The 23,875-nt window shown below is 33.0% G+C and overlaps 4 protein-coding genes across 6 annotated transcripts in view; 1 reads left to right on the top strand and 3 right to left on the bottom strand.

Moving 5' to 3' along the window:
• LOC123198497 (protein CELLULOSE SYNTHASE INTERACTIVE 1-like) overlaps nucleotides 1–23,875 on the bottom strand; it is a 38,785-nt gene that overhangs the window by 11,874 nt on the left and 3,036 nt on the right. For 2 of the 3 annotated variants that reach the window (XM_044613180.1, XM_044613179.1), the window contains exons 4-8: nucleotides 20,628–23,685; nucleotides 17,946–20,490; nucleotides 17,395–17,849; nucleotides 17,140–17,256; nucleotides 16,521–17,045 (exon numbers count right to left, since the gene is read on the bottom strand). In XM_044613180.1, coding sequence (XP_044469115.1) covers nucleotides 16,893–17,045; nucleotides 17,140–17,256; nucleotides 17,395–17,849; nucleotides 17,946–20,490; nucleotides 20,628–23,685 — 6,328 coding nt within the window. In that variant the 3' untranslated portion in view covers nucleotides 16,521–16,892. Of the gene's footprint in view, nucleotides 1–16,520; nucleotides 17,046–17,139; nucleotides 17,257–17,394; nucleotides 17,850–17,945; nucleotides 20,491–20,627; nucleotides 23,686–23,875 lie in introns of those variants that run through there. The other variant, XM_044613181.1, reaches the window with a different exon arrangement.
• Nucleotides 1,400–5,086, top strand: LOC123198500. The gene is made up of 11 exons (XM_044613183.1): nucleotides 1,400–1,478; nucleotides 1,643–1,649; nucleotides 1,772–1,833; nucleotides 1,930–2,029; nucleotides 2,150–2,200; nucleotides 2,466–2,617; nucleotides 3,118–3,298; nucleotides 3,405–3,479; nucleotides 3,567–3,700; nucleotides 3,796–3,988; nucleotides 4,730–5,086. Coding segments are annotated over exons 3-11 (996 nt in total). The 5' UTR covers nucleotides 1,400–1,478; nucleotides 1,643–1,649; nucleotides 1,772–1,831; the 3' UTR covers nucleotides 4,838–5,086.
• LOC123199017 (agamous-like MADS-box protein AGL66) lies at nucleotides 5,021–7,701 on the bottom strand. Its single transcript, XM_044613815.1, has 9 exons — nucleotides 7,517–7,701; nucleotides 7,354–7,407; nucleotides 7,235–7,253; nucleotides 7,003–7,067; nucleotides 6,886–6,913; nucleotides 6,477–6,538; nucleotides 6,270–6,369; nucleotides 5,179–5,397; nucleotides 5,021–5,068 (listed from the first exon to the last, which is right to left on the bottom strand). Exons 1-9 carry the CDS (start codon nucleotides 7,699–7,701, stop codon nucleotides 5,021–5,023), a joined length of 780 nt encoding a protein of 259 aa, XP_044469750.1.
• On the bottom strand, nucleotides 11,055–12,108 carry LOC123198501 (heavy metal-associated isoprenylated plant protein 23-like). Its single transcript, XM_044613184.1, has 2 exons — nucleotides 11,652–12,108; nucleotides 11,055–11,548 (listed from the first exon to the last, which is right to left on the bottom strand). Exons 1-2 carry the CDS (start codon nucleotides 11,812–11,814, stop codon nucleotides 11,244–11,246), a joined length of 468 nt encoding a protein of 155 aa, XP_044469119.1. The 5' UTR covers nucleotides 11,815–12,108; the 3' UTR covers nucleotides 11,055–11,243.

Raw genomic sequence — 23,875 nt, 5'->3', positions numbered from 1 at the left:
ATATAATTATTATACACATTTATACAAATTATTAACACATAAAATATATTTATAATAAAATTTTATAAATAATTTACAACTCTGGAAAGTGAGGTGTCACTACTTCATTGGCTATGCTAACCAGTTGTAATTAGTAAATCTACAACCCAATGTAGACAGGAGAGACCCCCTTTTAAGTTGACAATACCCAACATTAAATTCTTCTTCTTTGCCCCAGATTTTCTTATATATTTTCTCTTAATCTTCTTCCTCTTGTGCTCTTCTTCTATTTTCACTATTTTTCTCACCATGGGAAAGAGGAAAATCGAGATTAAAAAAATAGACGACTCAACGAAATGTCAAGTTACATTTTCTAAGAGACGAGGTAGTTTGATCAAGAAAGCTCATGAAATTTCCATCTTATGTGACGTCGATCTGGTTCTAGTCATCTTCTCTGCCCGTGGCCGTCTCTACGATTTCTGTAGCTGTGCAAGGTCACAATTTAATTTATTTTTTTATATATATTAATCTCAATTAAAATATTTGTATCTAACCCATAACAATTCGAATAGCCGGTTAAATGGTAAAATTTCAAACGTCAAAGTAGGCTCGATTCAACACTTATAAATAAATTTGAGTATATACTTTAAAGTCTTCTTATATGACCATGTTAAAATGAGAGGTCCAAACGAAGGGTAGGGATGGATTTAATCTAAGTTGTTGAAGAAGCTCATATTGATGTTTGTTACAAACAAATCAAGTTTGAGTAGGAATTGCCTTAGCCTCAATTCAATTGAGTCATTTGAAATTTATTGGAAAATTCATCTTATATTACTACTTTTATCTTCTTTGACAACTATTCTTTTATTCCGGTGATTTTTCATTTTCATTATTTCCGACGACTCTTTTTCTTCTTTTGCAACGGCTTCTAGCTTCTCCGACAAACTTACCACCAATTGAGCTAGTTAAACTCAATCTCGAACAAACCGTTCTAGATTTGAGTCAAATTTATGCTGATCTTTATTTGAATTTGTCTATACATATGAATACTTTTAACATTTTTTTGTCACTATTTTTGTTTTCAGGATGGAAGAAGTAATTCAACGCTATCTGGATCTACCACAAGAAAGAAGATTTCAGTATACACAAATGCGCCTCTCTTTCGTTTTTTTAATAATTAAATTCATATCATTATTATTTTTGTTAAATTATTTTTCAATTTTCAACGTGATTTATAGCTGATCGTTGTATTTTTCTTTTGTGATATCGATATATTGTTAAAAGCAGTCCTTCGAAGAATCCACAGGTAAATTTTATGAAACTTTTTTAAATATATAATTAATGAATAAGATTATTATTTTTATTAATGTTTTTAATAACATAATTCTTTCTTATTTTTCCTAGAGAAGTGCACCTTGTGTATGTCACAAAGCAGAGAAATTGAAGCAGCTTGAACACATTCGGGGTGATGAAAATAAATTGAATTATCTCAAAAACCAGTTCGGCCTTCTCTTAATCTCTCTTAATTCATAAATAAAATGCATTAAATATTTTACTTTTTTTTTATTGGGTAATTCAATTGCCAAATTTTTTATTTAATTTTGATTTTTTTTTTCTGTTGGTACAACCTTCATCAATCGTGCCTGCTTTCATTTTGATCAAGAATCCATGTAAGTACATTTATATACCCTTAAAATTATTATTATTATTATTATTATTTACTTGGGCAAATTTTATTAAATTAATTAGTTAATTAGTACTAATTTTGTCTTATTTTGAAATTTTTCATTAGGAACTTGAGCTACAAATCCACAAGAGCTCAGAAGAGATAGAGACTCTGAACAAAAAACTCATGTAAGATTACATTAATTAATTAATTTATTAATTTCCAATATTAATTACAAATTAATAAAGTGATTAATATTGGATAATCTTTGCATATTTTGGTAGGGATTATGAACCTGATCTCAACCAGTATCCTGTACCATCTCAGCTTTTAAAGATCGAGAAAAACCTGAGAGCCTCTCTGGAATTAGTCAATCAAAGAAAAGTGGGTTACTAATTAATTAATTTATTTATTTATTTATAAACATTTAGTATTAATTAATTATTTAATTCTTTTTTTAATTACTGTTATTATTGTTGATGTTGTTGTTGTTGTTGTTTGTAGATCAAGTTGGTAAATAATTCACCATCGAATAAGAGAAGACACAAATTTCAGGTATAATTACATATTATACTGATTTAAAAAATCTCATATCAAATAATAGTCGAGAGTCTATATACAATATAAATTTATTATCTCTTTTTCTCCCGCAAGAGATCTTTTAATAAAAAAAATCATGAGGTCAACAAAGTCTAAAATAGTTAATATCTCGTAATTTTAGGTTTACTATGTACGGATCAAAACAATATCAATAATATATAATACGATATTCTACTTGAGATTTTGTCTGATTACTGAGAATTTGTCTATACATGAATAGAAGAAGCAAACGGAGAAGAAAAGATCGATTCATGCTCTTTATTCTCACAAGTTTGATGGTAAAAGGGCTTTCGGTCACACAGGGCAAAACCCTACCTCTAGTGATCATCAACTTCAATCTATGCAAAGTAATCCTGGGAGTGATTCTTACAGGTTCATTATCATTGATTAATCATTATTTATTATTAGTTGTTTTTAATTATTTATTATTGACCGATTGATTATCTACTAAAAGTTATAATATTTCTCATTATAAAAACTAAAAATTATAAAAATATATTAGTGAGACTGTTCCTCTCCCCTTGTCGTCACCCTTGCATTGTCACCAATCAATCAATGACAAATTTACCAAATGCTAATGCGCTTAACTTTGGTTGGATTTTGTCGTTTCCACCAACTTTGAAAGGCCTCATTGCCCACACAAGCCATAAACGTGTCTAAATTCGTTAGTATTTCCGGCAACCAATATATAAGAAAGGAGTGAAAAAAAGTAAATTGGAAAGGAAAAGAAAAATATAAGTAATCATGATAAATTAAGAGTGAAAAATTGCTTCATCAAAGTTTGAGTGGGACATAGTTATTTGCACTTTTGTTTTTTATATCTTAAAAGTTAAAACGAGATTTCTAACTTCATAGGATGAATTCTGCTGCAGATCAAAGTTCCATGGAAGTCCAAATGAAGAATTTCTAGCTCAGTTAAATGGAAACAGAATGGTTAGTAATTACTCAGGCAATCCAATTCCTATAGCAAGCTTCCCTTCAAATTATTTTCCAGGATTTTCTTCCTCATCAACTCCAGGATTTCAAATTCCACAGGCTTTTTCTCCAATCCAGGTCACCATCTCTTACACTAAATCCCCAACAAAATTGCAAGATTATTTGATTATTAGGGCACACTTTGAGAAAACTGAAAAAATTGTTGATATATCATCGATTGCAGCTGTCGAAAATAGGGTATCGAAACACATTCGAGATTCCAAATCAACGGCTACAAATGTCTGGAAATTTTTCTATGGTATGTAATTGAATTATTATTAATTTTTCTAATTTATTAATCATTATGAATTTAAATATCTCACTCAAAGCATAATTTTTTTTGTAGTATGATCTGCCAGAATTTGAAAATGTTGGGGTGAGTAATAATAATCTGAAATTTCAGAATATAATTTCACCTTCACCATGTCAATTTATGAATTGGAATGTCAACAATGTCACAGTTCCTTTGAAGTCTGGGAGGTACGTATAATTTTTTTTTATATAATATAAAGTTTTTATTTGACTTACAACATTATATTATTTCTCATTTCATTTTTCTTATATTATCCCCTCAGGAATTTCTCCGGTAATGTTACCAATGTCGCAAATAATGCCAGTACCATCAGCAACAATTTTCAAGTACCTTATTTTACCAGCACCCTTTGTACTCCTAACAATGTTGTTATCAACGACGTCATTGAAGATAACAACAACAACAATGGCAATTGTTATGTGGGTCTTGACCAATTGGACAATATTCCTAATGAGGTGAGATACATTAAGCATGCTTGATTTACGTTTGAGGGGGTAAATTACAAAGTTACCTCTTATTGAATTGCTACATGCAATTTGGTAATTTCGGTTAATTTCATAAATTACGGCATCATTACTTCCTTGATTAACTTTAATCAGGGCTGCAAACGAGCTACAAGCAGCTTAGCTCGATTAATGTGGAGTCGAGCTCCAATGACTTGAGTTTTGCACTTGAGATTCGTCTCACTGTTGTCATATTATACTCAGCTCTATTAGTTTGCACCTTTAACAATTTAATATTATAATATTGTTAGTTTTTAAAATTGACAAAGTAAGATTGTGCTTCTTACCTCACCCTCTTAATTTCATAAACAAACAATATCACCCATGATTTTTTATGTTTGACTTTGAAGTTAAATATAGTTGAAAGGCCAAAAGACTTATTACCACCCAAGGTTTAGTGCATCCCCAAACTCTCATCTGTTAAATTTTGAAAATTTAAATATTCATTCATCTATTAAATTTTGTTATTGTTATAAAAGATACAAATATCATTTAATAATTTTATTTAAAAAAAAAATTTATAAGTTTTTTTCCATCTTAATTTAAAAAACTCACAATATCACTCCTACCCTAGTTGAAAAAGAAAAGTGTGACGGAGTCTATGCATGCATGAAGTATTATTGATTTCGAAAACCAATGGGTATGATTAAGAAAGAAACTTGATCAATCAATTTCTTTTTCTTTTTTTTTCAGGCTGAAAAAGGAGATGGAATATTGAGCACAACAGGGAATTTACAGAAAGACCCCTGCGACTTGGATGACCTAAATTGGGATATAGAAGTAAATCTGGATGACCTTTGACAATTTACTAATGTGATCATGAAGAATGAAAATCCCTTAACATGCAACTTCTTAATTTGTTTAGAATTAAATTAACAAAAAAGTTCTTCAGCAACTTCTACAAATAATTTCACTATTCATCTTATTGTTGTTTAATTTCGAACCTTCATTGATCGCTTGACAGTTCGATGCAGCCTCAACCTATTATTGTGACATCATTGTTGCCATATCTTGACCTCCAACTTCATCATCCTGGGATGATAAACTGTAAATTGAGTGACATAAATCAATACTAAAATGCAAAATTTTAGTATATTTTAAAATTTTTTTACCTTAATTTGGGAAAACGAGGTAGGGTTTACCAATGCGTTGAGGAGCTCAGTTGTCGTGTATTGATGCCACGGAGAAAGACTTGTGAATGGCTCAGAACCAGCACAAATTTGGCTAGGGTTTTGCCCATTGATCTCATCAGGCAACCAATTTATAACCTCATTTTCTAAAGAATTTCCATCTTTTGTATCATTATAAATTGGCATACTAAATGGATTGCATGACGATATATGAATATCCGAAAGTTGTTTCTAAAAACAAAAAATAAAAACAAATGAACACAAAAATACAGAATAATTTTGTTGAAACTAAAAATTTAAGAGTAATACTACATGTATACACTAACAATGGGAACATATTAGGGGTATAATCAAATTAACGAAATAGTGTTCACTAAGCCGACCAAATTAGGGTTGAGCTTACAAGTTCACTAAACCTGCCAAAAGAAAGCTCGAGCTCGGCTCAATGTTAGTTAAATCAACTCACGGGCTACTCTTGAATAGGAGTGGATATGAACCTAGACAAGCTAATTAACACCTTCAAACTCAAGTTCGATTTGAATGAAAAATGGGGCGACTTAAGTTTGACACGAGTTCTTCGAGCTAAAGTTAAAGGTAACTTGAGTTCATCTTAGTCTCTAAGTTTGAAGTTTGACTTGAATTTATGACATGAATTTATGTCTTGAGTTCATGACTTATTCACAAAACGACAGTATTTCATCTAATAATAGGTAGTTGCTTAAAATGATCAAGTTGAACTTTGATCAAGCTCAAACCGAATGGAGTTATCTGCTCAACTCACGAGCTGAACTCTCACTTGCCCAAGTTCAAACTTAGTTTCAAAAATAAGTCAACCCTCTCAATTCGAGCTTAACTTGAGTTTGACCTAAATGAGTTCAAGCTAAGTAAAACCAAGTTGAGTTAGCTTTTGAGATCAAATCAACTTGGTTCAAGTCCGACCCCACTCTCCAACGGCCTAACTCAAATTATACTCTTAGTAGAAATACAAGGAGAAAGCTAACATATCACATAATAATACGGTAATAGATATACTCATATTTGTATTCATTGTCAATACACGAAGTATTATTGAAAATTTAATTTAAAAAAGGGTTGAGATTTACCTTTCTTTGTGCTATACATGCCATGGTCTCTAGTAAATTTTTCTCACAGGATTCAACTTCCACCATTGTTGTCAATTTTTGCATATCAGGTTCATATTTCCTAAGATAAATAATAAAAACAAATTAATCAATAAATTAATTATATTGATGATAAATTTTTTTCGATTAATTTCTAATATTATTAATTGATAATTCTTGCTCTCTAACCTCAGTTGTTTCTCAGATGTCAGAAGTTGATGCTGCAAATTTATGATTTCTTGTTGGAGTTCCTAAATAAATTAATTAACACTCATTATTATTACTCAGAATTTTTAAAAAAAAATAGTCATTTTCTCTTGCGAACTATATAATTTTTTTAATTAAATAAATATTTTCACCAAAATTTTGTGCAAAAAATAAAGCAAATTATAAGAAACTAAAACGTCCACATCTAAAAATTTGTATCACAAAGTAATCAAAATTAAGAAAAATAGTCATTTCCACTAATGTTCTGATTTATTTTTAGTTTAAATAGATTTTTTGCAAATATTTCGTGCTAAAATTAATCGAATTATAAGAAATTAATACATCGACATTTAAGAATTTTTATTAGGAAATAATCCTTCCAAGTAATTACCTCAAAATTTTTGTTAACAACCTCAGGCCTGTAATATGAAAGATTAAATTATATAAAATAAATAAAATAAAATGCTATTTAAAGAAGAATTAATTTATAAATTAGAAATTAAAATACTTGGAAAGTTGAGGATCTATCTGATCATCTTCTGCCTGGATTTTCTTTATGATGCTAACCAAAAACTGCATTGTTCATAACAATCAAAATCAGAAAAAAAAAATTACAACATTTCTCAAATGGTATCAATCTTTCCAAATATATTTTGAAAAAACAATTTGACTCATTTATTTCAAATCCATTTTCATAAGATTTATTGTATGGTCGAAAAAAATGTATTTAAATTTTATACCTCTCTATTCTGAATAATCCTACAAACAAACATAAACATCCTTGTCAATATTATCATTCTCAAATAATATCGAATATATGTACATACATAAATATATATAAAAAAATAAAATAACTTACGATCCTGTTGTTTGATCCGATAGATTTATGTAACGCGTAAGCACATCTTCGATCCTTAAAGAAAAAAAAAAAGATAAATGATGAAAATGCATGCATCCATGCAAATTAAATTAAATTAAATTAAGATGAAAATGAGAATAAAAATAAATAAAGAAATAAAGACCTTCGTTTGTTGGAGAAGAGACTGAGGCGACCAGAAGGAGAGAACATAATAAGAGCAATATCAATATCGCAAAGAACAGCGAGCTCATAAGCCTTCTTGATGAGTCCATTTCTTCTTTTGGAGAAGGTCACTTGTCGATTTGTGCTGTTTTCTATTTTAGTTATTTGTAATTTTACACGACCCATTTCTCTCAAAATTATTCCTTTTTTTTATATATATATTTGTGAAATTTTTCTGAAAATATTTGAACTTTGAAGAGGAGACCAGAAGATTTTATATTTATGTGATGAGAAATTAAAGGAGAGTTACAAGGATTTAATTACGTGTAATAAATTATTTTGAGTTTATAAACTTGATTTGAGCACCCCTTTATATATTTTTTCCAAGATATTATTATTATTATTATTTGTAATTATAATTTTGTTCAAGCTTATATAAACTCGGACACACGTGTTGATACGTATATTTTCGAAAATTTTCAAATTCAAACCTCCATTTTTTCGTAAATGTTAAAATAATATCTTTAGTTGATTTCACAATTTTCTTTTGTGAATTTAGAAAATAAAAAAAGTAACAATAAAAACTATGCAATCATATTTTAGTACACAATTTAAATATACAGATTATATATCGTCATGTGATTAAAAAATTTTAAATTAAAAATAAAATAACACTCAATTACATGATGACATATCATCTGTATACTCAAATTATGTAACAAAAATATGTACAGAAAACATTACTCAAAAAAATAAAGAATGGCTTGTATAGATAAATATAATATAAATTTGATGTATTGTGTTTTGCTTTTCATATTTAACAATATGAACCGAATTTTTTTATTATTTTTTTAAAATGTGTAATTTAGACAATTTTTTTAAATTTTGGTATTGAAACAAAGTATTTCATAAGTTAAAAATCGAATGCTCATAGCAAATAAATATTTGGGAAAAGAAAGAGTCATAAGAGTAAAAATGGTAAAACTAAAAAATCTCACCTAGAAGAGTGGAAAGGTTGGTTATGAAAATGGTGATTACTACTTAACATGTGAATGAAATTAATTTAGTTCAATGATTTTCTTTTCGATCTTTAAAGATTATATTTTTCTAGTTTTAATGTTAAAGGATATTTTTATAAGTTTGTAAAATATTAATAAAAAAATTAAAATTATATTTTAACTCTAACAGATCTAAATCCGTAATTGTATGGATTACAGTTGAAATTATAATTGGATTCGCAATAATTCTAGTGTAATTCCAACTAAATTGTATCATCTTACGTGATTTAATTAGGCTAACGTTAGAATGATGCGATTATGATTATAATTGTATCATCTTAATGTGATTCAATTAAAATTAAATTATCTTAAATTTTAGAGTTTGGGGTTTAAAGTATTTTTTTTAATTAAGTCTAAATCACTTAGTATCACCTCTTTGTCGCTTTTTAAAAAAGTGAAGTCTTTACCCACTTACTAGACAGTAAAACCTCATATATATCTATGTCTCCATCATGTTTTATCGACAAAGTGGTCATCAATTCCAAAAAAAATAATGCACTCAATTCATGTGCAAGTTTTTAAAGGTAATGGAAATATCTTTACTATGCATGCCATGTTAGTGGATTTGTTTTAGGGTTTGAAAGCAACCTTATTCATTTTTTACTCTCATCTAAGCTGTATTGATCCTGCAGCCTCATCCTCCAATTGCGAAGAGTAGCTATCAAGCTTTTTATTCTACCAAATTTTTACCTAATCCTATTTTATTATTCCTTTTTTTTATCATGTATAAATTAATAAAAAAAATAATGTTACGTATACCTCAGTTTTGAATACCTAATTAGATATCTAAATAACATAACATCATACCTGTATACTGTTTATTAAACATTTAAACAACATTCAACCAAACATAACTATGAGCAGGTGATATATAATGCGTAACTTATCAAATGAATTCAATTTGAGTTCTAATAAAATAAAATGTTTTGTTTTCCAACTTTGCCAACTTTAAAACTGATAAAATAAAAATTAGAACAATATATAACCAAATAAAATCGTGACCTATTGGTATGATGCAAAATTGATGATGGGTCAATCCGGTCCGGGTTTTAAAACATTAAAATTTTCCCTTTTTTACTCCTGTTTTTATTTCTTTCTCTTTTCTTGTGATTATTGGAAGACAGTTTAATGTGGATATGCAGAAGAAGAAGCTCCTAGAATTGCACATGCAGAACAAAATGATAATGACTTTACGCATCCTCGGGATCCTGGAAAGGTTTCTATTTTCAACAATAAAAGTTGAAATATTTGAAACCTAGATTCTCTCTGCCATGTTTGCTTTTATTTTTTCTTTTCTTATCTTTGCTTCACTGGGAATTTTTTTTTCTTCTTCTTTTTGGTTTATAAGCTCTCTCTTTTAGCAACCAAATCTGTTATTCATGCAGTATCTCACAGCTCAGGCACCATCTAAAATGTACATTACTGCTAGAACTAGCCAAACTCGAGCTCAGGTAGCCTAGCTTGAGTTCGTGTTAAATTGGTTTGAATACAGTGAATAATCGAAAATTTTGTGACAAATTCATCTTCTCCATCAAGGTTTCTTCTTCGTGATTTTTTTTATTTTTCATTTTTGACAACCATTTTTTTTTTCTTTTAGCGTTTTCTGACAGCTTCTTCGAAAACTTCATCACATGGGGGACCCTGCAAGGGCAAAATAGAAATTTTATTTATGTAAAATAGATTTCTGATGAAAGACAGGTGATACAAAGCAGAAGATGTGAAACCATAGCTGGGTTTTACCATACATTGTGGACACTTTTTTTTGTAAAGAAGCAATAACATGTAGCTAGAAATAGCAGAATCTTTCATGCCATAGCCATGGTAGGTCAGCTATATGCAACAGCCAGCTTGCATTTTCTCATTCTATTTCTGGTTCAATCATACAGCTAGATGTGGCTTAGCATCATGCACGAGGACTTTGTCAAAAACTAATTGAGCCATTCTAGGCCCACCTTAACCACTGCACAAGGTTTGAATCTTTTGTTATAGGTCATTTTAACGGTTAAATTATGTGGTCATTTTAACCAAGGCCCAAATGAGGGCAACTTAAATGAACTTAAGTTCGAATTTAAATTTGAAAATTAAATATTTTTAATTTCAAATTCAAACAGTATTTGGTTAGTCAAGCTCACAAATCTAAAAAAATTTAATACGAATCAACTAAAATGACAATATTTTAATTATTTTTTACTTGATTATAATACCGAACTGAGTTCAAAACTCGACGTAGCTCGACATTGTAAATGAACTCATGCTTGAGCTTAGCTCCCCTCAAACAAGCTGAGCTTAAACAACTTTGAGACAAGCTTGGAGAGCTCGAATCCGAGCTAAACTCCACTCAAACATAGTCAAACTCATCTCAATTTGAATCCAATCATAGGTTAAATTGATTATGATCTAATTTTTTAATTTATCTCAAATTTAAACTCACCTTGATTGTTTTCCTTGAGTACCCAACAGTTTATTTAAATAATACATCACTTTAACCACAACCGCCAATTGATCCTCTAAATACATTGAACAGAAGAGAACAAAACATTGATTATTAACTAGTTACTTAATCCTCTCACTCACCGTCTCTAATATTACAGCGAAAAAAATACACAACTAAAATGAAGAAAATAAAGATGAAAATCAAAATCCTGGAAGCCTGAAAGGGAATTTTACAATCTACATGATGGAGCAAGCATTAGGATTGTCATCACTGAACATTGTGATGTAAGGATCTGCAGAGCCATAAGTTGTGACAGTGGCATTTGTTGCAGGATTTTCAACCTTCCTGACATAACCTGGAGGAGCTTTCTTGTCATAAGCCGGAGCTATGTATGGTTGAGCCACCAAATTGTACGGAACATATGGCCATATCTCTGCCTTTTTCCCTGTTGATTTTGCCTTCTTCAGCACCTTGTTTGCCTCCACATATCCTGTCACACTCACCTTCTGTTGCTTCCTGTTTATCTCCACAGACTTCACCCCTGCAAAAAGTCATAAACTTAAAGCCTTCGAACTTACCGAAAACATTTTAAGACCAAACTTTTGATTTATCTTATGCAGGAGTAAAGAGAAAATAGTGCTTACCACTTAATGAGGAGAGGGCATTTTTGACCTTGAGTTCACAGCCATCACAATCCATTCTGACTTTGAGATCAACAGTCTGCAGTTGTTTCTTTTTCTTCTTGTGTTTATGGCCACCACTTCCCATTAAATCAGACAAATACTCCAAGGTCCCTCCAACTCCCATTTTTTCAATTTTCTGAAGCTTTAGGGCAATTATTATTTCTCCAGTCTCAGAGTCTTAACACAAAAACGAACAACAACCCAGAGAAGTTTTCACAGATAAACACCAGAAAGATGCAGAATTTATAGTGGAGAAAATGAAGGAATAAAAATTGAGCAGTGTGCTAGAATTCAGAAGCTGCAAGGAACTTGAAATGGATTCTTTACTTCGATAGATTGCCTTGAAACAAAAGAAAGAAAGAAAGAAAGTAAAAGGTTTAAGCTTTGAAGGCTCTCATAATACTGTTTGCCAAACTCTGAGAGGTCTCTTTTATAGGCTTTCGGGGAATTCAAACCAAGGTAAAAAACCTGGTGGCCCCCAAGGACAACTGTACAAAAGCTTGAGCAAAATGGATTTTTTTTACTGGGTGGATCTAAATGGAGTTGGCTTGGCTTGAACAAAGCTATTTCAAGCTGAAACTTTAACTTGGTTTAAGAGCAGTTTATTTGAGTATCCGGCGATACAATTTATCTTGTTGACAATATCATTCACAATGCAACAACACTTTGCATTATGTTGTCAGTTCTCGAATAACATTGTACACCAACTCTATCAAATTGAGTTCAAACCAAATCCAAGCTTGGCTTGAACCTAATTCGCCCGAATAATGATACCCTTTTGGAGAATGATTTAATTACAAAGTATTTATTATTAAGATCATGATTTGGGTTCTTTTTTTCATGTGTAAGACATTTACGCTTCTTGTTTAAGGCAAATAAAAAAGGAAATTTTTTTCATTAACTTCTCATTCTAAAAAATTTTTGGATTCAATGGGGACTAAAATTTTGCTTGTTAAAAACATGTCTTAAAGAACACATACTTACTGCAAAAAAATATATTTATTTTGATTATAGCATCCAACATTTTTAAACTCAATCAAGTGTTGACCTAAAGAAAGAGTTTATTCACAAATCAATTGATCCAATTAGTTAAAGTAATCAGTGATGTCAACATGATATAATTAAAATTTTTTAATAGGATTTAGTCAAGTTAACATTAATATGACAGTTAGATCAGTTTGACCCAATGGTTGAACTATAATATGAAACAATTCATCTAATTCTAACTTAAATTAATTTGGTCTAAAAACTAGAACAAACTCTGACCATTACTCAAACTAGATGTTTCACCAATTCCTCGTCAAACCAACTAAACTAATCCAAATTTTAAAACATTAATGTCGATAGAAAATACAAGTATAATTTTTAATGCATTAATATATTATTAACAATATACTATAAAAACAATCCATGATTTAAAAAAATGCATTAGTGTCTTTTATGTTGTTGAAAACCTAAAATGTAATTCGAAACTTTGTCAAATTATCGAAAAGTTTTTGTTATAGTATAAACTTATATAGTTGTATATATTTATATATATTATTAATATACATAAATCGTAAAAATAAATAATGATAAATTCTTTTTAAATAAGAGCACAAATTATAAAATTTGAAAAAAGATCTTCAATTAAAAAATAATCTGAACCCTGTGGTAAATCATTCGTAAAATAATGCAAAGTAAATATTTGAAGCTGTACACGGAAAGGGACATTTTCAAAGCCGGGAAGCAGCAAGCACCCACTATTATTAAAATAATTGAATCAAAATAATTATAATGAAATAAATAAATAAATAATTAGAATGTCGACAGCACAGAAAGTAGCTGGAGGGTCAACATGAACAGCTTCACACGTTTGAATCTTGATCTTCAATCAGGAGCTGGCTGGCTCCTTCTAATTGTGGGGCTGTCCATTTGATTCTTCAAGTCTAAGGAGCCTATCATTTCAAAATTCAAATATGAAACCTGTAAAACCAAATTAATATCATGCCTGGTAACTAGGGTTTTGACCCCAGACCAGGCCATGGCCGGTTTGGGTCTTTCCCGATCCAATCAGTCCGAATGGAATATAAGAACTATTGATATACATATATGTGTATAAAACTATATACACCCAGTTTTAAATTCAATTGGATATTCAGATAATGAAAAAAACCAATGAACCTATGGGTGGTTGATGCAATTCAACCATTGTTCAAAGTGATTCAATAACTTAAACATTTTTTTAACTTTATTCTGATCGGATTAACCAAGGGTTTGATGAATACGTTAAAATTTTCTAAATATTCACAACATTCAACATTTGTTATACTCGAATTACAAAAGTTAATGAAAACCCTCATTCAGGATATACTTTCAAAACTTATTTATATGGATATAATTTAAATACAATATTTATATACAAAAATAATGTGTTGGTATATTATTAAATATTATTTTATTATTAATTTAAAATTATAATATTTTCCAAAATTACGAATTAACTAACTATTTATTTAATTATTTATGTCACTTTGGAGGTGAATAATTAATACAAACTTAATTGTCATGTAGTTGTCTTTGTTTTGCTTCCTACCAGCACTAAGTTTAGGTAATAATATTAATTAATATTACCGCTAAATATATGCTTCAAGCCCCTGGATTTTCCATTCAATTATTGCTTCAATACGACAGAAATTAAAAGTTGGCTCTATATAAATTAAAAATATATTTGACATCAAGGATTTATTATAAAATAAAATGTTGGCACCTATTTTGACTTATAATAATAATAATAATAATAACATAATAATAATTAAAGTAAGCTTTTAATGAAAAAATTAAACTATTATAAAAACTTTACTTTGTTTCTTCATCATTAGCATTGAATTCATTTAAAATAGCAATAACATAATATTAGCCCTTAAGGGGTTTTTTTATTCCAGTTTGTGAAGATTATCTTGATAATTATTCTCTTGTTTGGTTTATCGGTAATAAAATATTATAGTAATTTTTTATTACCAATACTGACGTAGAAAGTAATATAGGTGGTAATCTAATTACCACATTCACCTTAGGTATTTAAAGATTACTAAGGTAATCTTGATTTTATTATAATTATATTATTATTTATTAGTTTTTTAAGAAAAAATAAATTTATTTTTTATTAATATGACAAATAATATAAAAAATATTTAAAAATAATTATATTAAAAAACATTTAAGTAAAATAATTTACTAGTAATATTTATTATCTTTAACTAAATATAATAATTATTTATACTTATCAAATTTTATCAAACATAGTAATTTATCTTTAAGATAATCTTTCTATTTTAGTAATAAAATATTATTCAAATCAAACATCTCATAAAAATACCTAAATTATTTTATAAGGTTTAGAGTTTTGATTAATGATATTTTTGTACGCGCGTACGAATGCCTTCTGGGGAAGGCAATATCTTGGAATCTAAATTACAGCACACTAGTTAGGAAGCTTCTGGTCACCATGTCCGTGGTATCTTTTGGTGGAAGCACAGAGGCAGAAAGGGTTGTGCTTTGATTAAAATATAAGACAGGTTCAGCTTCAGGAATAAAGGCCAAAAGACTAAAAAATATTAAGCAGAATCTGTTTTCTTATGGGTATATATATATATATATATATATCTGTTATTTCAAAAGCAGAAAGTGAGTGTTTAGAAAATTAATGGAAAGTCTTGTTCTACAAGCCTCCCCACCTATATTATATTTTTTTCAATTAGGGTTTCATTTTCTTTCTAAGCCAGAAAAATTATATCTCCAATAATATTAAAAATACTATTACAGACATATCATAATTATCAATTTATAATATGATACGATATAATTAAAAAATAATAAATATTATAAGATGTATTTAAAATTTTTGATATAATAAACAATATCACATATATATTATATGATATAATATAATATAACCGAAAAACCATTAAGTCTGTCTTCTCTTTTAGCTCAATAATCGTATAAACTTATGCTTTTAAATGTGGGGTGTGTCTCCACCTTCATGCAAATCCAAAAGCTTCCTAGATTCCCACTTGGATTAAAAAAAAATGATCAGAGAAAGATTAAATTTAATACAGGTTTTGATAGATTTTGCGTGTCAGAGCGCAAAGTACGTTAAAGGTGAACATGAGCACGTGCATAGACAAAAATGGTAGTACAAATAATTAAATAAATCAAAAGACCTAAAAATAAAAAATAAATAGTACAAATAATATTATATATATAAATAAATTATATAATTTTTTAGATATAATCTTATATGATAGTATTTGATTGAGTAATTTTAAAATAAGAAAAAAAATAAATACTCATATCACATAAATATAATTTATTATTTCAGATTATATACAAAAGATTTATAAAATTTGTCTGTGCATACAATTTTATTCAAAAATTTATTACATTTTTCAGTAGCAAAACTGGCCGATTAGATTGAGACCCGGTGGCTGGTACAGTCCTGTTAACATAGTTGATGCTTATTAAGGGTAGATACAAATTGGATCAAACTTAAATTCTTCTTAGCTTAAATTTGAGTCAAATGAAAAATAAGACAATACTTGCATTCAACTAGAGTTCATCTTTGATTCCTTTATTTGGAGGGATGTGAACCTGAGTCCAACATTTAGGGATAAGACAACAAATTCATTTTTATGTACAATCTAATATAATAACGTATAATTATGTAATTTGAAATTAAAAAAAATAAGCAATCACATCTCCTAATCACAAATTACAACATCAAATCATACACAAAAATTTGTATACAATTGACTGTTACTATCTTTTAGCATGAAAAAAAAAAAAAAAAGGTTCCATAAGAATTCCATTCCTTGATGTCGCCCATAGCCTTTGGGAAATGGCACAAACATTTATTATTAACTTAACCACAATATCCTTACTTTCCTTTCACATTGACCAGCACACAAAACTCAGTACAAATATTCCAAAGAAACCTCAAATCTTCTTGTTCATCAAATGCAAGAACATCCAAGTTTACAAAAGATTACAATACAAATTGGCTATTTCAGACTACTAACAAAAAATAAAATCTCTGCAATGCTATATACACTAATGATATAACCGAAATGTCGGATCGAATGATCGACGAAAAAATTGAAAGAATTCTCTACTTGTGCATACCATATTTTTTACCTACTAAGTTTTAATTTGCCGCGATGATAATTACTTCTGTGTCAGGTTATTGGACCATTGGAATTCTATTTCCAGATTCCGCGATGCGCCACTCTTGCTTTCTGGTAATAGCGTGTATTCGCCAGCAACAGCTCCGAGCATCACGACTCGATCAATTTGGATGGTTACTTTGCCAAAAGAACTCTGTTAAAATCAAAAGAAGGTTGAGTTTAGAAAGAAATATACATAAGAATGCGGAGAACTGAATTTTATATTATATTTTTTCAGGTTCAATTACCTTTCCCATTTTACTCTTGTTCTTGCAAGAGATGTGAAGTTTCTGGCCTTTTGGAGGACTCTCAAAGGACCATGCAAAGCTCTCATCCCACTCAGGATTAGGACCAGTTGACACAATCTGACAAGTTCATGAAACAGAAAGTTAACAAAGATTAGGACCCACATATGAAAGAAGCGATAGAATGTAACATTTTCTTCATGTGGTTCAGTATGCAACTAGGGGTAGTTTGAAGGTAAATGGAAGTATATAACTTACCTTAGTTTGCCTAGGAGGAGTATTGCCAAGGGTAAGCTTGCAGAAAACACTGGGGTTTCCAACCGACTGCTTCATATTGTTGCCACGCTTGATTATAACAACTAATGTACCTGGCAAACACTGCAGCAGAAATTCAGCCTTCTCCTGGAACCGGGGTGGACCAGACTGGATTAAGTATTGAAGCAAGGGGATTGCATCGGCAGCAGCAACTGATTGAGCTTTTGAAACTTCAGCTGGGCATGCTGACCAAGCTTGTCTGAGAAGAAAAAGTGTATCCAAGGCAGCTTCTTGAGTTGCCTCTGAACCAGTCTTGAGTGCAGTAACCAAATGGGGTATACTCAATGTCGCTGGTTCAGTGGCTCTCAGACGTGGAAAGTTGCTAAATAAAGAATTTAAAGCTTTTAGATACTCATCATTCACAGTTCCAGTTGCCCATAATTCCTTTTCAATAGCAGCTGCATGGAACGATAAAAAAGTATAAATGAGGAACTTATGATGGTGAAGACTATGGTGTCTGGTATATGTAGGCATTGAGAGCTAGGAGACCTTACCGGTTATAGCTCTAACTGTTTCACTGGAAGCATATTCCTGAATGGTGTGATTTGAAAAGAGAAGCTTAACGAACATTGCAGCCTGAACAGATGTATCTGGATCACTTGAACCGATCAAATCCAGTACAACCTGAACCCCTCCAGCCTCTGCCACTGCTCTCTTATTTGATCTGCTGTACATTACAAGGTTTTGCAAAGCACATATAGCTACCACTTTCATTTCTTCGGTAGGCTGCTCTTCAAGAACGTTGACTAGTGCACGGCAAGCTGAAACTGCATCAGCACTTCGAGCAAGGCTCTCATTTTGAAATAGATCACCAAGAGCCAAGGTTGCCAATAGCCTTGCTTGCTGAGCTTGAGTTTGTGGATCCAAGAGGTATTGGGATAGTGGTAAAATTGCAGACTTTGTAGCTTTTGATTCTCTTATCTTCACATTGTTGAGTAACACTTCCAGCAGCCTCGCAGCTGTTTCCTCGCACTGATGAGATCGGAGAAGTTCTAGCAAAGCTTCTATGGCACCACTTTCAGCCATTGCTTCAGCACTGGTTCCATCATCACTTTCCAACACTAGAAGAGCATTCAATGAGCCGACAACTGTGCCCTCTGAGCCAGAACAGAGCAGCCTTACCAACACAGCAATAGGCACTTCCAAATAAAATTCAGAACTAAACTGCAAAATACTGGATAAAACAGAAGCAGCAGATTCCCACAATGCATGAGGAAGTGGTGGATCAGCTTGCAGTATGATTTTGGATAGCTCATTAACACCACCCTCTTTTGCAATTTCATTTGGCCATGTTATTGCAATACTTACAAGAGCCTTGACAGCTCTCTGTTGCAAAATGTGTATGCCAGAACCAAGGACCTGGATGAGAGGACCAATAACTTGCTGCGTCACTGGATCCTTCTGAAGATGTTCTTCCAGCAGTAGATGTGACAGAAGCTCAGCGGCCAACTGCTGCACTGCTGGAGCTGGAGAATCAAGCAAGGGGATAAGAGGCTCAATAGCTTGGTGAGAGGTCAGTGAATAATCAGCCCGACACTGTGGATGTTCCAAAATATTAACCAGAACCTGCAATGCACTATGTTGTCCATCAGGCCCAAATTCTGGTCTAGTAAGCAACAAGAAAAAAGGCTCAACCACTTTTGCAGCAGATGGTCCCTTAGCAATGCCTGCATTATTGGTTAATATGCGAAGCAATTCGGAAAATGTAGCACAGAGGAAATCTGGTGCTTCATGGAGGATATCAAGTACACTTTCAATTACACCAGCTTTCACCATTTCCAGTTTACAACCAGGTCTATCCTTCCCAAGCTTCACAAGAGCTCTAGAAATGGCCTCATGAAGCATGTAATTTTTACCATAAAGAAGGCCAACAAGAGGAATAACAGCTCCATATGCAGCAACTAATTCTGCAAGTTGCTCATCGTCGACAAGTTTATCTATTGCACGGACAACAGAATACTGAGCAGGACTAAACTCACTTACAAGAAGAGAGACAAGAGGCTCAACACATCGTGCTGCAGCCACTGTGGACCTAATCCTTGTATTTCCAAAAAAAACACCACAGAGCTCAGCAGCATCCCCCTTCAGCTCCATTGAACAATTAGACGAAAGGATCCTGCAAAGGACATCAACTGCATTCATTTCAACATCTGCAACTGCAAGGGCCTTTGATGGGTTTTCACTCAGCAACCTGACCAATGCAGCAATAGCAGCTTGCTGCTCTCTTTCCAAACCAGTATTAAGAATCTCCACCAAGGGTTGAACAGCTTGCCTTGCAGTTTCTGCATTCCGGATATGGTCAGCAGAAAATAGACTTTCCAATGCTTTGGCAGCACTATATCTTGCACCTCTTCCACCTAAACGTAATACAGCCATCAGTTGAGCCACAGCACCAAATGCAGCTTCATGTCTCCTAATTTCAGCACTGCTAAATAGGAGCCCCAACAGATCGGTAGCAGCTTCCTCAGTTGCATCTTGAGGACCAAGTGAAAGATACTTTGTAAGTGCTTCCAGAGCCCCAGATTCCACCATTACAATCTTATTTGACGGACAGTCTTTAGCAAGCTGAGTCAGAAGGCCAAGAGCAAGAAAAGGTGCTCCAGGATGATCTGCCATTGGCTTGAGTAAATCAACAAGGGCAGGTATTGCTTTTCGAGAAGTAGCACCAACCCTAATGTCCTCAACTCTAAACAATCTCTCAAGAGCAACTTGATCTGGATATCGCACCAAAGCAAACTCCTCTGACAAATCCAGAAGGTCTTGTATATCATCATCGGCACAGCCAAGTAAGGCAATAAGCCCACCTGCTGCCCCAGAATTTGCAACAGAGAGAAGAGTTCCCCGGCTACCATTGCAGACTAGGCTGCAAATTGCTTGTGCAGAAAAATATCTATTCGCAAATTCCTCTGACTTCAACAAATTTGCAAGTGCAGGAATAGCCTTCATGGTTGCATTCGCTCGTATGATATCTCTATCTTGAAACAAAACAGCGAGCAGTAAAGCACAAATCCATATGCTGCTATCTTCTTTATAATCAATCTGCATACATTACCAAAATAGGAGCACACTATGATTTAGTCACAATAAGATGATAATGCCAACAGTGCCTTCATGAAAATCTTTTTCTTTCTGAGAGTGAGCTTCAGATGATTAGTATGCAAGAAGAAAGTGGGTACCTGACTATAATGTGAATAACAATGCGAGATTCTGTCGGTAAGAACTTCCACCGCTCCAGCCTCCATTATTGTTGTTTTGCTTTTTCTATCATGGCAAGCAATAACAGAGAGCAACCAAATAGCTATGTTGACACCATAAATAACGGTTGTACCTGTCTCAGATTTCTCATTCCTAGCTTGCTCTGAAGTATTTCTGCAAATGCTAATGGCCTCTTTTTCATCAATACCCTCATCTCTTGAAGAGCGTTCAACAATGCCTAGCATTGTGACAAGTGCTTGAATAAGATGAGGACATGAGTTTGTTTGATTAAGATCCTCCACCATTCTCTGGTGATTAACTTTTGCCGCACATATAAGAAGTGCAGCTCCCCCAATTTTGACCTTTGTGTTTGTGGAACTAATCACTCTTTCAGCAATTGATGAGATACACCCAGAGGCATCGATAACTTTTTCTCCTAATACTACAGGTTGATCTCGGCAAAGTCGTGACAATATTTCAATGGCTTTGTCCTGCAACAAGGGTGTTGCATCAGCAATGGAAGAAACTATTGGAGTTATGCTTTTCGGAAACTCAGATAAAACTGCCCAGGCAGGTTTCACATGCCCACTAGCACCTGCTGACCTTGACAGAATAGCAAGTGCATCAAGAGCCTCTGATGCGGTAACAGATCCACCATTAGCAGACTCCAGAAAAGATACCAATGCAAGAACGGTTCCAGCACGGTTTACACAATCAGTTATGGTGGAATCAATTTGGTGTGAATGCAACAGACGGGCAATTGCGGCAGCTGCATGTGTTTTTCCAGAAACAGTGCCTTCATGCAAAACTCTGGTAGCGGGCAAAATGATTTCCTCAGCTACAGCTTTCTCTGAAACTTTACTATCTAAAATAAGATTTGCCAGAGCACATGTTGCCTGCTCTGCAACTTCCAGAACTGAACAATTAGCAAGAGCAACAAGAGGAGACAATGCATCTTGAGAAGTAGCAGCTACTTCTCGGTTCTCCTTGACTGACAGAAATATTGCAGAAAGGCAATGAGCAGCCTCTGCTAAGATGCTTTCAGACTCAACTTTTAGCAGCTTCATCGCAGAATCAAGAGTTTTCACAGCAATGCTACTTTCACGCAAGTCCTTCCGAGTTTCAAAAATCCCAGCGAGAGCTGAAGCCGACTTAGCCTGAGTCTCTTCTTTAGTAGAGCTCAATATTTTAATCATTGTCTCAACTGCATCATTTGCAGCACTGCCTTCACGCAATATATCATTGAAGGGAACCACAGACAACATGCTTCTAAGAGCATCTAAAACATAAACTTTGGATTCAGGTAGATCACTTGTTAACAATGCAGTGAGCTGGCTGATAGTTGCTGTATCTGATTTATGGATTAGGTGGTTTAAAGTCTTAGCAGCAATTTCTTTCCCATTGGAACTCCCATTTTTCAGTAGCCACAGCAATGCAGGAACAGCATCGGCACTTTCAACACAAGCACGTATATCTTCACTGTGATTGCATAGATTCCGAAGAATGGTAGCAGAGTCTTCCTTGGCTTTTGCAGAACCCGACTCCAGAATTTGAACAAGTGGAGGTATGCCACCAGCAGCAGTGATGGCCCACTTACTTTCATCGTTTTCATTAGATAAGAGGCAAAGCAATGCAACTGAACATTCTTGCTGCTGTTCTGATGAAAGTCCAAGAAGGGATATCAACAGCTGAATCCCCTCACGGCCTTGGAGGGCATGCCATAGACTGCCTTCATTATTGCAAAGTTTGAGAAAAGCTCTTACAAGCTCATCCTGAACTTCATTGGTTGCCATTGTGATCAAACCGACAAGTAATCGTTTTGCCTCAGAATTTGCAAGTTTAACTGAGAGTAAGGGATTCCCATACAAACTGGCTAGAGCTTCTATAGTGCGCTCCTGTATGAGAAATGGTAATTTTGGCTTGAACTGGTTTATCAAAGTCCGCTCAACAATTGAAGGATCTGATGGTCTAGTAGATTCAGCCGTGCTGTCATATATCATAAGAGCTGAAGCCAAAGCCCCTAATGTGTCTGCAACTTGAGTAGGTGAAGAGCATGATTCAAGGCTTTGCCCAAGACTTGAGATGACATTCAACAAGCCACCAGAAATGTTTGCCAGAGCACACATTGCATTCTCCTGCAAGGCTTGGGCATGTTCACCTTGCATGAATTCTTTAGAAGGAGCTATTGTAGCATTTATCAGAGCAGGAATACCATTTGAACCAGATATTTCACGCCTTGCCTCTTTACACTGGGCAGAGAGAGACTTAAGAGCACCTGCAGCTTCTGCTCTAACAGGGGGTTCATTACCAGGTCCTAATAGCTTTAGAAGCTGTTTTGTAGCCTCTGCAGCTAAGACCCGGGAGCAAATAGATGCATCCTCCCTCATCATACATGCAAGAAGAAAGCACACATGAGCTTGAGTACCCGGTTGTCCTGATGTGAGTAACTTAACAAGTATATCTACTCCTCCAGCTTGTATTGTTGCAGCCCAAAATCCCTCGGTACTGCTAGAGAGATTCTTCAATGCTCCTGTTAGTAAGTTATCAACCCCATTTCCAGTCTTGAGCCCACTTTTAAGCTGTTCCCATAACACTGGCACAACTCCTTCAGTTGAAAAAATTTTGGATCCAACATGATCCTTTGCCCCATCTTGAGAAACAGCATAAAGCGTCTTTGCTGCAGCAATTTGACCCTCTGCTGAGCTGGATTTGAGGAGACCAAGTAATGGAGGAATGCATCCCCCAAGTAAGACTTTTACCCTTAATTCATTCTCCTTACAGAGAGAGCCTAAGACATTAGCAGCTTGTATCTTCACCCCAAGTGTTCCTGATCGAAGAAGAGACACAAGTACTGGAACTGCTTGAGAGTGAGATCCAACAGCACTAAAAGCATTTTCACGTGCATCAATAAGTTCCAGCAACAGCTTCAAGTTATACTCTTTCTCTTGTCCGGATGAAGAACTCTGCCGGAGCAGCTCAATGCATTGTGCAACACTTGCTAATGTTCCATCTGGATCCTCCATGCTGCTACTGCGATCTCTGCAAGGATTAAGAATGCAAGAGACTTCAGTTAGGATTCTATCTGCAAGCAACCTACATTATTGATCTTATTTCAGAGAAGAAAATACAAATAAGAGTACGACCAATGCATGATAAATCAGAGGGCTGTCTCAAGACGAGAAAGTAGATAACCGCAAGTCAAAAGTGCATGAATTTAAAGTCGCAAGAA

The sequence above is a fragment of the Mangifera indica genome, chromosome 16 (assembly GCF_011075055.1).
Source record: "Mangifera indica cultivar Alphonso chromosome 16, CATAS_Mindica_2.1, whole genome shotgun sequence".
Taxonomy (NCBI): Eukaryota; Viridiplantae; Streptophyta; class Magnoliopsida; order Sapindales; family Anacardiaceae; genus Mangifera; species Mangifera indica.
This window is presented reverse-complemented; position numbering and strand designations above follow the sequence as displayed.